Source organism: Sorghum bicolor, chromosome 6 (genome assembly GCF_000003195.3).
Source record: "Sorghum bicolor cultivar BTx623 chromosome 6, Sorghum_bicolor_NCBIv3, whole genome shotgun sequence".
Classification (NCBI taxonomy): Eukaryota; Viridiplantae; Streptophyta; class Magnoliopsida; order Poales; family Poaceae; genus Sorghum; species Sorghum bicolor.
The window spans coordinates 58,394,067-58,409,147 of NC_012875.2; the positions used below are offsets into that span (position 1 = coordinate 58,394,067).

Genomic DNA, 15,081 nt, shown 5'->3' on the forward strand with positions numbered 1-15,081 from the left:
CCCACCTAAATGTTTTATTAGCCCATGTTGGCTCAAAGGTATAAGTAGTAGTACATAGAGGTTATAGGGCAAATTCCAGGTTCTAGTCCTGGATCATGGCAGAGTATAAACTGGCGCTAGCCTTGGCCTTGTCTTGCCATATTGAAGATGGTGCACCATGTTGCAGCTATATGCCGCTTCTTCCTGGGAAGCCTAGTTCGCCACTGTTCAGCAGCCAGCTTGCAGGATAGGAGGACCTAGTCGACTGACTGCAGTTCTGATCTGAAGACGACGTTGTTTCTTGCCTTCTAAATTTGCCAACACACTAGAGCCATGAAGGTGGGGAATTCCTGGGCCGGCACCTGAGCTGTCACAGTATGCAGGGAGTTCACCTCCAAGGATACCACCGATGAGAGACCTAGCCTCCTCCAGATTTCGTTGCCAAGTCTGCAACCCCAGATGATGTGTTCGGGTGCAAACGGCACAAGCAAAGCAAGACGGAACGACCCACGTCGTATTTTTCCATCTTTCTTTGCACTGTTACGCCATCCTACTTGAATGTGTTGAGTTCTTGATACCTGAAAATTGAATGATTGATGCTGGCTTAATGCTGTAATGGAATCGAAGTAAATCTTGGTCTCTTGACCAGGAAATGGCCATTCAGAGATAAATCACAGCAGCGCTATATGTTGAAAAATGGCCATTTAGAGATAAATCACAGCAACATATACGGTTATGCAAAAAAAGGAAAATGCATCACTTAAAATCAAAATGATAAAAAAGTAACTAGGACCCCCCACCCGGTTCTTCTCACCCAGAAGAAGAAACATAGAACAAGATCTTAAGTAAATGAAAGAAGACTCCACCGACCAGGCTGACCCAGCTATCTTGGGTTTCAGAGCGGCGCTCATCGTTGATCAGGATTCAGAAGGGACTCAGCAGGACGTTTGCAATGATTAAAAGAAGGCAACTATTCGAAACCGGCAGCTGCCATTCTGATTTTGTTTAGAATTTAAGCCAAATCCATTTTGAATTTATTAAGCAGTAGGACTGTAGATATACTATATACGGCTAAGTTCGTCAAATATGCTCCTGTTTTTTAACTCACATCACATCGGATGTTTAGACACATGTATGGAGTACTAAATATAGACTATTTACGAAACTAAAAACATAGCTAATAAAGAATAATTTGCGAGACAAATCTTTTAAGTTTTATTAGTCATACTAATTGTCAAATAAAAATAAAAATACTATACTAAACTTTAACATCTCCAACCAAACGCCCCCTTAATATTGCTGGGTGTGGTAACAGGTAAGCGGCTAACCGCAGCCTGTTCACTTGAGCTTATATATCAAATCTATCAGTTATTCAATAGTGTTTTTCTCTCTCGTAACAAATCAGCAAACCATGAATTATTAGCCAAGCGAACAATACTTCAGCCATGGATTATTAGCCAAGCAAGAAGATTATTAGCCAAGCAAGTCAGCTGCTTCAGAGTTTTATATGCTGCACGCGTTTTGTTGGATAGCTAGTCATCACATCACCTTCTAATCTTCTCTTCTGATAGACAATTTCTCCAAAGAAAATATTCTCTATTAGCGCGGACCGCGGACCGCGCGATGATACGCGATCGCGACGAACTTTCAGCTTCCCCGTTCCATATGGCCCGGCGCGCGTTTTCTGATCCAACAAGAAGCGGGTCTTCACTCTTCAGCCGCGGCGTTTTCCTCATGCCAAGGACTGGAGCAGCGTTTGCAAGATGGAGCTGCTTTCCTCTAGCCGTTCCACTTCCACGGAAGCAAAAAGGATCGTCGTCGTCTCCCTAGTGTTCCTGCTGTTCACAGTGGCAACAGCAGTGGCGGCAGCAGCTCCAGTGGCGTTGCCCGGCTGCCCGGAGACGTGCGGCAACATAACCGTCCCCTACCCTTTCGGCACCCGCCACGGCTGCTTCCGCGAGGGATTCAACCTCACATGCGACGAGACGCCGGGCCGGCCGCCGAGGCTCCTCGTGGGCGACGGCGGCGTGGAGGTCGTCGGCATCTCCCTCGCCGATGGCACGGTGCGGATCCACACCAAGATGCTGGGCGTCTCGCTCCCGGTCCCGGGGAACTCGAGCTCCATACGGTTCAACGGCTCGTGGTCCGCGGGCGTGATGGACACGGCGGGGCGCCTCTTCGTGTCCACCACGCACAACCGGTTCGTGGCCATGGGCTGCAACTTCCTCGCCACCCTCGTCGTCCATGGCGGCGACGACGACCCCGCTTCGGGGGGCGGCAAGGGCAACTACGTCAGTGTCTGCGCGGCGCTGTGCGCAGACGACGGATTCGAACTGCTGGGCGACACCTCGTGCTCCGGGGTTGGCTGCTGCCAGACGCCCATCGCCGCATCCGCCTTGGAGCTGTCGTACGGAGTCCGGCTCAGTGAACTGGCCGTCCAGAGTTCCGCCAGCTCGACCTCGAGCTTGGGAGCGCTGTTCATCGCCGAACAGGAGTGGTTCGTCAGAAACGCGACCATCCTGCAACTGGACTACTCCGGCGAGCCACAGAGAACCATCGATTCGTGGGCGGTTCCGACGGTGCTGGAGTGGTCGCTGCAGTATATGGGCCATGATTCGGACATGTTCTTCGGCTCGGATGACCCCAATAGCATCGGAGGAATCAGATGCATAAGCCTGAATAGCACCATGGTTGAAGACGGCGTTGCTGGAAGCAATGTCGGGCGGGCACGGTGCAACTGCTCCAAAGGATTCGAGGGCAATCCTTACATCGCTAATGGATGCCAAGGTACTGCTTGCTGCTGAGTAGACATTTTTAGTTCTTTTATATAGGGTAATCCTTATATTTTGGTTTTTATTTAGCAACATTTTGGTTTTTTATATATATCGGGTAGCCTGAATGTCCACCGACGACCACATTATTGTCCCGTGTTTAGCATTTTGGGCTTGATAGTCCTCCTGAAGATGGGCCTGATAGGTCTCGGGAAAGGCAGGCTGTGGCCTTAGGGACGAGCCTGTTCTTGCATTTTCAGTTTTCAATTAACTAGGTTGGGCATTTTTGTTAACTTTTTCTGAATTTATCTCATAGGTAGTCTCGTACAGTGTCATATAATTGTGAGACAACTTAAGAGATAACACGTACAATAGATTGTCTTTTAAGTTATCTCATATTAATTCTAGGATCCTTAATTTATGCATACAACAAAAATGTTTGTGAGTTGATGATAACAACCACATGTACAATAGTGTATAAGTTATCTTGTAGTCCTACATTTTAGCTTATTAGGAGGTTGTTTCATGAAACACCACTTTATCTTAGAGTATCTCCAAGGGTTTTACATAATTGAGTTGGCATTTGTTATTGTTTGTAAACTTCCAAAACAAAATGCAAAGTCTAAAAATAGGTCATCTCCAAGAGTTTTCCATAATTAAGTTGACAATTAGCCAAAGTGGACCCGACCGTGATTTTTTTCCTTCGCGCGCGCTCGCGATCGTCTTCCCGCGCGACTTTCCTCACATATCGGCCTTTTGCAAAGCCATGTGCGGCTTGGCATATATGCCAAGTTTGCTCTCTCATTTGCCAAGTTGACCAAAATACAAACTCTAAATACAAAACCATTGGATACCTCTTTTTGTGATTTTTTAGCAAATTACAAGAATGCAAAGTCCAAATGCAAAACCCTTGAAGATGCTCTTACCTCCCTCCCTCACTTCCATGTCATCAAATATCTGATATGGCACGGTATGAGACAACCTATGAAACTGCTTACCAGCTTACGTGGACCAATGTACTTTGTCCTTATATTAACCACAGGTTTCATGACTCACGAGATCTTCCAGCCAATTTTCCCCTTTATTTTTTAAAACTATCCCTTAGAACTTCTTGCGATACTCAGCTCAAATTGTCCCAATTCATTGAATGTGTCTATTGGCCTTATTGATTTTAACGAGATGGTTTCACATGCCTCCACTATAATACATATGCTGCAAGAAAAATATGATTAAATTTGGACAAAGTCTACGTACTTAACCTTCTCAGCTATTGACATTTCTATTATCATCCTTTGATCTAAAAACCCCTCTAAAAACATAAAAAAAAACATTTAAATAACACCTTGTGGTGCATATTACGTGGATGATAATGTGTTTGTGAGATAACAAAGAACATGAACCACTGTATATAACTCCCTAACATATTGAGTGTTGATCTCACATAAGCCCCTCTAGTTATAAGACTCAGAGCCTATTCGCTTGAGCTTATCTGCCGAATCTGTCAGTTATTCAATAATATTTCTCTCTCATAATAAATTAGCGAACAATACTTACAACCATTTTCTGCCAAGCAGACAAGCTCTCAATATTGTGCCCCTTAAAATATCTATCTTTCGAATGAACCCCGAGATGGTTTTCTAGGGCTATTTCGCCATGGTACCTTGATAAATTAGCATGGTGACAAATGCTTGCATTTAAACTTTATTTTGTAAGTACGTACATTATTTTTGTTTGTACCATGCATCCCATTTCTCCCCCACAGCCTCCCTCCCTCTTCTCTCTCCCTCCTACCCCACCTTTCATGAGTAGCTCGCCACCCTCCACTGCGTATTTTACCTATCGATGCTCCTTGACAGCATGGAGCTTATGCACCTTGTCTGTGCTAATACCATAACCCTCCCTATTGCTTTCTCCTATCATGGCTACGTCACCAATGAGTCCCTTCCCTCTTGCCTCCTCATCCACACCCTCCTCAGCAAGACATTAGGTTTGCCCATCTTTATATATGGGTCTATATAATTCCAATTTATTAGGGATAAGGCACGGTGGAAAATACAACCATGCAAAATCATCATAAGGTCATTTGGACAATGTTATACTTTTTAAAACCTATAGTATGAAGTCTTGTAGTCAAGGGGTAATCCTTTTCTCGATGATGAATGCCAATATATGCCACTTTTGTACCCGTCTGTCTCTCTTTTGTTCGTCATAAGAGTGACCTTGGTTCTTGGCAACAAATAATTAAGTCACGCTAGTCAACGTGTTTTAACGTTTTAGCTTATAATATTCATGTGAAGGAAAAAGTCCAAAATACTATCCTCAAGTATGTTCTATGTCCAGATAACACCCCAAGTTAATGTTTGGTTTGCTTTACCCCTCTATTATATCTGTTAGTCCAATTTACCCGTCAACAAAATTTGTCCTTTTTTTTGTTTCTCCACATTCAAGTTGATTTTTAGTTTCAATTTTATAAGGGGATAGCTAGAACCATAAAAAATTGTATCCTTATTTTGATAGGTTACGACATAAAAAATAAATTAACACTAGAAATACAAAATTGTATTAAACATAATGGCATGAAATTTATATTGCATTTTTTTAAAAAATAGTTTTTATGATGTCCACTGTCGCCTCACAAATTTAGAATTTAAAATTCAGCTTCTGTGTAGGGAAATAAAAAGGACAAATCTTGTTAAGGGATAAATTGGATTGACTAAAATAGTTAAGGGGAGTAAACCAAACCAAACATTAGTTTAGGGGGTTACTACTTGGAGGTAGTAATTTGGACCTTTTCCTATTCATAAATGCCAAGGTGTGAAACTGCATTTCTGAAATACCTTTCTTTTGATCCTAGCAACCATTAATCTTTTTATATATTTTTTCAGATATCGACGAGTGCCAACAACCAGATCTTTACCCATGTCATGGCATCTGCACCAATTTGCCAGGGACATACCGATGTTCGTCAAAGAAAAGGATCAGTAGCCTTCCAGGTACAAAATACGACTTCCTCTTGCTTGAAAAGAGGTTTTCCTTATTGTTATGAGGATAATCCATTATGTAGTACATTTCTTCAGTTTTGAAATAACTATTCCTTGATGCTATTGCAAAGTATGGGCATCTAGATCAAATTATGGGGCAAAAGGAAAAGAAACAAAAGATACTGTACAATAATGCATTGTATTTCAGCAGTTGACCATGTGTCCCTGAATTAAATAGGTCCAACGGAAACATTTTTTTCATGGTCTAGTCACTCTTTTGAAAATATTATATGCTACTTGTATTCTATCATAAATCCTTGGGTTGAATTCTACAGGTTTAATTACTATAATAGCAATTAGTGCTGGTTTTGGCCTATTATTTTCACTTCTTGGTGTTGCAAAAATCACTAAGAAACTCAAACAACAAAAGGCCAAGAAGCTGAGGGATTTTTTTTTTCAAGAGAAACCATGGCTTGCTTCTCCAACAGTTAATCACCTCAAATAAAGATATAGCTGAGAGGTTGAAGATTTTCAGCTTAGAAGAATTAGAACAAGCAACGAATAATTTTGACCAGAATCGCATTCTAGGAGGTGGAGGCCATGGCACAGTCTACAAAGGGATCTTATCTGATCAACGTGTTGTGGCTATCAAGAAGTCCAAAATTATAGTTCAAAAGGAAATTGATCAGTTCATAAATGAGGTCGTCATACTTTCGCAAACTAACCATAGGAATGTGCTGAAGCTATTCGGTTGTTGCCTTGAAACAGAAGTTCCTTTGTTGGTATATGAGTTCATATCCAATGGAACTCTATCATATCATCTTCACAGCCAAAGTGAAAGTCCTTTGTCTTGGAAAGATAGACTGAGGATAGCACTAGAAACTGCAAGAGCAATCGCATATCTACACTCCGCTGCTTCTGTATCAGTTTTTCATAGAGACATCAAATCTGCAAATATACTACTTACCGATATTTTGACAGCAAAGTTATCAGATTTTGGAGCTTCAAGATCAATTTCAATAGATGAGACAGGAGTACTTACAGCTATCCAAGGAACTCATGGTTACCTTGACCCTGAATACTACTATACTAGCCGACTCACAGAGAAGAGTGATGTTTATAGCTTTGGTGTCATCTTGGCAGAACTACTAACAAGGGTTAAACCAGTTTTCTCTTCTCATTCATCGGAGGGTGCAAGTCTAGCATCACACTTTGTCTCGCTCATAAGAGATAATCGCTTGTCAGATATTCTAGATTCACAAATTGTTGAAGAGGGAGGGACCGAAGATGCCAAGGAGGTTGCGAGGCTTGCAATGGCATGCTTAAGCTTAAAAGGTGAAGAAAGACCTACAATGAGGCAAGTAGAGACAACACTGGAAGATGTACAAAACTCAAAGGTCCATCATAATTCTCGGGTCCCAAGAGTGAATCAAAATATCCCAGAAGCAGAGTCATACAGCAGAAATAAAGAAAGTGAAGGTACTAGACTCTTCAGTTTGGAGAAAGAGTTCATACAATCATCTGAAATTCCAAGATGACTGTGATTTCATGCATCATGTAAGTTATCTAGTACTCTTGAGTGCCATCTTGCAAAGTGCGGTGTCAATTAGGCATTATGGTATATATATATCTACTTGTGCACCTCCAAAGTACCAATGGTCGATGAAGAACAAAGAACTTTGTAGTAAATAGATGAATTCAAATAAAGTCTCTACTCTTGTAACACCTAATATTTATAATTTCAGTAAGATCTACTATCGCACTGTCATATTTTTTTTCATGTACACAAATATTGATGGGTACTCTGTACTCCAATACTTAACAATTTTGCATTCTATTACTGAATTTGCATCACATGGATCTGAAGAATTCTACTAGATACAGACATAGCTGTGATGTACTCCTTGGATGCACTTCCCAAGTTCCCATGACAGAAAATCCTGCACCGAAAGTTTTAACAGTGCAATGGATGAACACAATGACAATTCAGCAATCCATTTAGGGTTTTGTCATCTTGGCAAGTGCAGAAAGTGAAGCGACTGCTTCAGCAGTGGTCAAATACAAGCAATCTGGCCTAAAATAGTTTTGAGCCTCGTTTGCTCGCTGTATTTTCTCCATGACCTCTCCAGTTGGATTGACAAGCACAAGCTGCAATGCAATAAAAAGTTAATTTGCTGTTTAAAAAACCATTTTCAATTTTTATTTGAATAATTGAAGTTTCATATCTGAAGAGCATACCTCCAGACCACGTTTCTCTATTGATTTCTTTATGTCAATGAGGAACGCTATGCCACTTGTGTCAATTGTAGGAACAGCTGAAAATATAATTTCTCTTATTTGTTAGTCACAAAACAGAAAATATTATAAAGTATTACAGAGGCAACTATTTTGTACACAGCTATTTTTAATACATTGCAGACATTGCATTTTCTTTGTTTCTGGTCTAAAATAAAACTTTGCAAACTTACTGTTAGGTGGCACTTGACAACTAGCAAAGCAAATTTTACATAATGACAAGCTAATCCAGAACTATCTGTAGCTGTTAATTTTCCTCTATCTTTTTTTAAAGACGCCAATTTTATTTCACAAAATAGTTCCAATGAACAATGCCGGATAGTTCCGTTTTATTTATCTTAATATATTGATGCGCAGTTCTCCTACGTGTCTAAGAAAAAAAACATGCCATATATCCTGTAATAAGTCACTGACCTGATAGATCCAAGATTATGAAATGGAGTTCAGTATGTTTATCCTGTTCAAAAGATTCTTCCTCTATCCATCTTTTAATCCTGCAAATGGAAATAACAGATATATATCTGTCAACTTGTTCTCTATGTTTATCATGCAAGTGAAATGATAGAGTACATACTGAATTGCAAGGAAATTGCTGTTACCTTTCATTCAGGTAGTTGCAGTTAGCGAAGTTTATTGGTGCTTCAATGGCCAAGATCAAGAACCCGGAAACTCTTTGCGCCTCCTTGTAGTGATGTAGGTCCCTGTAAATATCAGTCCCTTTGATGTTTCCTTGAACCATCATCTTTGGCCTTGTGATCTGCATCAATACCCTAAATATAGATATACCAACCTGCATTTTTTTTTATAAAAATAAATGTGAGTACCAAGCAAATAGAGCATGCACATTGAAGCACAACTAGTATCCCTACCGCTATTGCCAGGCCTTCTTGGACTGAGATGAAGATGACGCCGGCAAATGCACAAACACACACCAGAAAATCCATCTTGTCCATCTTCCAGATGTGGTACACAGCTGGCAAATCAATCAGGCCGATAACCGCAGCGATAATGATTGCTCCAAGGACAACATTGGGAGTATACACAAATAACGGCATAAGGAACAGCAGCGTGACCATCACAGTCAGTGCCATGATCACATTGGACATGGCAGTCTTGCAGCCGGCATTGTGGTTTACAGCAGAGCGGGAGAATGCTCCTGGTGAAAAATAAGAGAAAGCCAATGATCATTCCCTACTACCTTGCTTGGTATTGATCCTAGAAATTTGCTAAGAATATGGGCAAAGATTGGACATGATTTGGCGAAAAAAGACCATACCTGTTGTTACATAGCATGATGTACATGAGCCAACAACGTTCATCAACCCTATGGCCATCATTTCTTTGTTTCCATCTACTTGGTAGCCCCTAATTGAGGCAAATGTTCTACCAACCGCTATTCCCTCCTGCAGTGGTGAAATTACATCCACATTCCATTAGCAGTGAACCAGTGATACTTGGATGATAAACAACGGAACTGCTTAATTCTAGCGAAATAGTATGATGTGATATGTTTGTCTAAGAGATTTGTCAAGCACAATGCTTGATTAAGATAAAAAAAACGATGTGTAAGCCATACCGTAAGAGAGATGATTCCAGTGATAAGGCCAGTCTTCATGGTGAGGCCTAAATATGTTGTGTCAAACAATAGCTTGTCCCATGAAGGGCGGTTCAGGCCACACTTGAGCTGCCCAATCTGTAGTGAAAAGATTCAGGAAAACAAAATCCTTGATTGTCACCCTGTTGCAAAGACAACTAGCAAAACAAAATTCCTTCCAGATGTTTCAGTTCTTACAATGCTAATGCCATGATTCTGAGCTTTGAAGAGGTAAACAAGTAGGGTCGAGATGATGACAGATGCCAGGGGTGCGCATGCTGAAACCCAGAAAAGTTTTGGCCATCTTATGCTCTGCATACAGGGACGACGAGTTGGAAAAAGTGTCACTGCAGATGGACTGCATCCAGAATGTAGATGAGATTCTGAAATCAACTTTTTCTCTGACACCACAGTCATTTCAGAACCAGCAGCAAACACGGTTCCAGGCTTGCAGAGAAGGCATGTTTAGCAAGGCCTTGTTTAGATTCCTAAAAATTTTGCAAAATTTTCCAGATTACCCGTCACATCGAATCTTTAGACATATGCATAAAGTATTAAATATAGATGAAAATAAAAGAAAATTGCACGGTTTGGTCGAAATTGACGAGACAAATCTTTTGAGTCTAGTTAGTACATGATTGAATAATATTTGTCAAATACAAACGAAAGTGGTACTATTCCTATTTTACAAAAAATTTTGGAACTAAACAAGACCCAAGCAAAATCTCGGTCACAACCAACATATATGGCTAGCAAAATTTTACACAGAGCACGAACAAAGTTCTGTAGATATTCTGTTCAACTTCACAGCCAGAGACACACATGCTACAGAACAGAGATCAGACAATAATGGTAGCCTAACTCAGCCTGGCAGAGCGACAGCAGCACCTAATAATACTAGATTCGTGCTTATGGGAAGCAGAGCGGGTTCAATTGGACATGTGTTAAGCATCAATTAATCATTCAGAAAGACGTGTCATGCATAAAGTTCTTCACATGTGTCTACGTACGGCATAGTTGTCCTCACATACATGACACATCTGACATGCATATAGTAGACCTCAATTGCCGACGTGCCGTCCATTGCTCACCACGTGAACAGACGACTACGTATTGTCATGGCTGATATCACAGTACCGGTAGCTTCCAACGTTGCTAATACGTAGCAAACTTTGGATCCACCAACAACAACAACACACACACACACACACACAAAATCGTCCAAATGGGTCCGCGCTAGACCTCTACCATCTATATATATATAAGCTAGCATAGCTCCATTATTGTCCGGTTTTGGACACGAAGTTTTGACCGTTAGCTTTTGGAGCATAATATAGTAGTACTAGCAGCTAGCGAATACAGTACTGTATATACACTATACTGTATATTGCCGGCGGTAGGCGATGAGACGATATCACTGCGTTCTTGTGCCAGTGCCAGGACCAGCAACAAGATTCCGTGGACCAGAACTGAAAAATGACGCACAGATCCTTCCAATGCAGGGTCAGATCGATAGAGAGCGATCACTTCATCCATGACTGCATCTGCAAGAACGCATGACGACTATCTCCCCGGCCCGGCCCGGGGCACTACTCGTTGTCCTCAGAATCTTCTTCTGCCGTGGGGTTAATTCGGTACCTGGGGTCTCTGCGGTCTCACGTCTCAGGAGCAGGAGATAGCGCAGCCGGCTCAAGCCGTTTGGGCACAGCTCAACTTCACTAGTAAAGTTGTTTTTTTAGAAAATAGCTTCATGAGTGACTTTCTAGATGAAGCTGAGCTGTTTTGGAAAAAGTGTTTGACAAAATAGCTTCACCAACTACTTCATACACAGTTGAGAGAGAGAAATGAGGGAGAAGCTGCAATAAGCTACTTTTTTCTAGCTTCATCCAACTTATGTCTTTGTGAGAGGAGGAGAAAAACAGCTTCACCCATGAAGCTGTTTTGAAAATAAGTGTTTGGCAAAAAAGAAAACAGCTCATGAAGCTGTTGTGAGTTGTACCAAACAGGCCCTATATATAGCACGTACACACACGTCCCATATATACATATATACCTTTTGTCCTTAAAAGCTTCAATTTCTAAAATTCTTGTCAGTTATTTTTAAAAAAAAATTGACCAATTTTATAAAAAAAACATAATAATATTTATAACATAAAATGAGTATTTTATAAAAATATATTCTATATAAATCTAATAGTACTAATTTGGTACTATAAATTTATTATTTTTTAAAATTTGATCAAAGTTTAAAACTTTGACTTCAAAAAACTCTAGAAATTAAAGATTTTAGTGACAGTCGATCCTACTAAGTACATGATCGACGTAGCTAGGTTTGTAGCCGCCCGTTGCCGATGCCGCATGATGAGGACCTAAGCACTACTAGTGTGTGTGTGTGTGTCTGCGACAGACACAGCAAAAATAAACGAGCAGAAAGGCATGCGAACGCGAAAACGCATGCTACTGCTGCTGGTGCTTTACTGTGGACTAGAGCGGCCAACGGTGCTGGGCAGCGCCACGTACGTACGTACCCATACCAGAAAACGACACACTAGCTAGTCGTCGACCCTGCCAAGTGCCAACGATCGATCGAGGCACACGTACGACAAGAGGGGATTTATGTACGTAGCACAGTACAGCACATGAGTACAATTGACGAGTTGGAGAAGAGATCATATATGCACATGTGTGTACGTACGTACCACATGCCTCGCCGACAGCAGGAAGACGAGGAAGCAGACGCCCATGAGAATCGTCTGCCACGACCACTGCAAACACACACGTTCATGCATGTGAGCCCGTACGTCAATAAATTGCATGCATTGGCTATATATATATATATATATATATATATATATATATATAGCTAAGGCGGCGGCCGCCGGGCCCGTGTGCCCGTGAGATCAGAACAGATCGGTCACCTCGTTGGTGTGGTGGAAGACGGAGGCCATGACGGGGACGATGCCCATCTCGGTGGTGAAGTGGACGATGCCCAGCAGCGCCTTGAGCTGCTGCAGCGCCACGATGATGGCGGCGCCGGCCATGAACCCCACCAGCGTCGCCTTGGACAGGAAATCGATGACGAACCCGAGCCTGAGGATGCCCAGGGATGCCTGCACCAGCCCCGCGAACAGAGTCGAGGTGAAGGCCAGCTGCAGGAACAGCACCGGCTCCGCGGTGGGGCTCACGGCCTGTCGCAGCATGGACCCCATGATCAGCGACGCGATCGACACCGGGCCCACCGCCAGGTCCCGTGAGCTCCCCAGCACCGCGTACACCATCGGCGGCACGAAGCTCGAATCTGCATGTATTTGCGCAACCAGCAAGCATCAAATTCTTTGCTCAGTCAGCACTTGAAATTACGTATATACAGAGACAGACGCTCGCCAGCAGAGATACAGATACGTACACAGCCCGATTATTGGAGGCAAACTTGCCAGCTTCGCGTAGCTAATGCCCTGCATGCATGAAGCCAAGAATTAATCGTGTGTGTGTGCATGCGAGCATGCATGCAGCTGGGATTATTTAATGATTAATACGGTACGAAAACAGTACGTTGGCACAATAAAGTACTAAATCGCTCCAAACAAGCTTGCAAATACTCCTACACAGAAACTGGAGTATGCAGCTGGACTAGTACAGAAGTTCCATTGAAACGGCAGGGGAAAAAAAAATCCAGATGCTGCTTGCCTGAGGAATGGCGAGGCTGGCAATGGTGAGGCCGGCGACGAGGTCGGACTTGAAGAGCGAGAAGGAGTAGCTCGGCATCCAGTCGAGGATGGGGAAGAGGTACCTGACCGCCATGAGCCACTGCAACCCCAGAGGCTGCCCCTTGAACGCCCGGAACGGGTCGTCGGGGAAGAAGGTCTCCTTCACCCTCGCCTTCATCTTGCTCGCCGTGCTCCGCGCCGGCGGCGGCGCCACCTTGTGCACTGACATCGCCGCAATCTCCTGCTCTGTCGTCGTCGTCGCCGCCCCCGCCATGCCGCCTCCATGATGCGGCCGGCCGCTCTTGCTGTCATTGTTAGCACCACCACCACCACCGTAGGCACCTCTCATACCCACCATGTGTGTGACTGATGAGACTGAGAGGTGACACTGCTGCTTGCAGCCTACAAGAGGAAGGAAGATGGGCCTTGTTGGTAGCTCACTAGCTAGCTCCTCCGGCGTCCAAGTCCAAGGTAGATATAAAGGAGAGGAAGAAGAGGCCGCTATATATTAGCAGCTTGAAAGGAAGAAGAAAAGCTGTACGCAACTTGAGAGAAAGGGGGAGAGAAGAGAGGGAACCATGCAAAGGCGACACAAGGGGTAGGGTTGGTGTCCAATAATTAGGCAGATCGAGGCACACATCTAAATCGGCAGTTTTTACTCATGGACAGGATTCCATTTCAAAGATTTGATACCACCACCATCGCTTGTGATGACACATGACAGAGAAACAAACCATCCATCTACACCACCACTTTTACTTGCTTTAATTTAACATCACCATTGCATGATCTCATTCTCATATATAAGGTAAAGTAGGGGGACCGGGCCCATGCAGCACTAATATATTCCTTGGTGTCTACATGTGCAGCATAGAAAGAATTAAAGATTCACGCACATAATTGATCCTTTGACCTATAGAGCATGATCATCTAAATTCATTAGTATTAATTATTGCTTCACACACTCTAGTGGTGGCCTGACCTGTGTGGCACGGAGAATGAGAGGAATTTCACGCTTGGCAATTCGAGATGCTGCACGCGTACACGTATCTCGTGTTTCTGACATGCTTCATAGGGGTGAGTGCCAAAGGTCAAACTAAGATCCCAACGAATATTATATCATGAGGTGTGTTAGGTAGTCTCAATGCATAGTTTTATGGCACAGAGCCAGATGAGTTTCATGGGGATGAAACTCCTCTCTCATCTGATAAAACTCCTTCATTTAATGACCCTACCAAGTCAGTAATTTTGCTTATGTGGCACCCTATTTAATGTGCATGACACTCTCATGAAACATGCATTGAGACTAGCCTTAGAGCAAGAATAAATAGAATGTAGGTGGGCTAAATGTAGCGATGAAGGAAAGAGAAGAGGTTATAGAAGGAAAATGGGTTAACTGTTTGGCAAAATTTATTTCCCAAATCTTGTTGTTTGCCAACTCCTAAAATAATATGGGGAGAAAAAAAAGACTCATCTTCAACAGTTTGGTAAATTTTGTTTCAAAAAACCCAAAAACCCGCTAACAAAACGAAGAGCCCCACTAAGCGAGCGAAGAGCTCCGCTAAACGAACGAAGAGCCCCACTAAGCATGACGAGAAAGATGGGAAATTGGGATGCCAAATTGTTAGAGATGATTTTTTTATTTTGCTAAACGATTATAGATGTGCCAAATTGTTGGAGATGCTCTAAGTTTATAGCCAACTAAGAAATTTTGTGAGAGAAGAAAGTAGATTATATATTAATAGTGAAGATCT

At 42.6% G+C, this 15,081-nt stretch overlaps 1 protein-coding gene and 1 pseudogene across 1 annotated transcript; one reads left to right on the forward strand and one right to left on the reverse strand.

Annotated features, from left to right (window-relative positions):
• LOC8068493 lies at positions 1,575–7,591 on the forward strand (annotated as a pseudogene).
• Positions 7,400–13,843, reverse strand: LOC8068494 (probable sulfate transporter 3.3). The gene is made up of 12 exons (XM_002448617.2): positions 13,308–13,843; positions 13,027–13,075; positions 12,539–12,918; positions 12,320–12,385; positions 9,819–9,932; positions 9,603–9,719; positions 9,303–9,429; positions 8,896–9,182; positions 8,626–8,816; positions 8,441–8,520; positions 7,970–8,046; positions 7,400–7,879 (listed from the first exon to the last, which is right to left on the reverse strand). Exons 1-12 carry the CDS (start codon positions 13,683–13,685, stop codon positions 7,730–7,732), a joined length of 2,016 nt encoding a protein of 671 aa, XP_002448662.1. The 5' UTR covers positions 13,686–13,843; the 3' UTR covers positions 7,400–7,729.

Bases quoted from the DNA above. Each gene is read 5' to 3' on its own strand.
- LOC8068494 (XM_002448617.2), bottom strand. From the start codon at position 13,685: ATGGTGGGTATGAGAGGTGCCTACGGTGGTGGTGGTGGTGCTAACAAT. The intron at 9,720-9,818 runs GTAAGAACTGAA...TTTTCACTACAG, and splicing joins AGAATCATGGCATTAGCATT to ATTGGGCAGCTCAAGTGTGG. The intron at 8,817-8,895 runs GTAGGGATACTA...AAAAAAATGCAG, and splicing joins AAGAAGGCCTGGCAATAGCG to GTTGGTATATCTATATTTAG.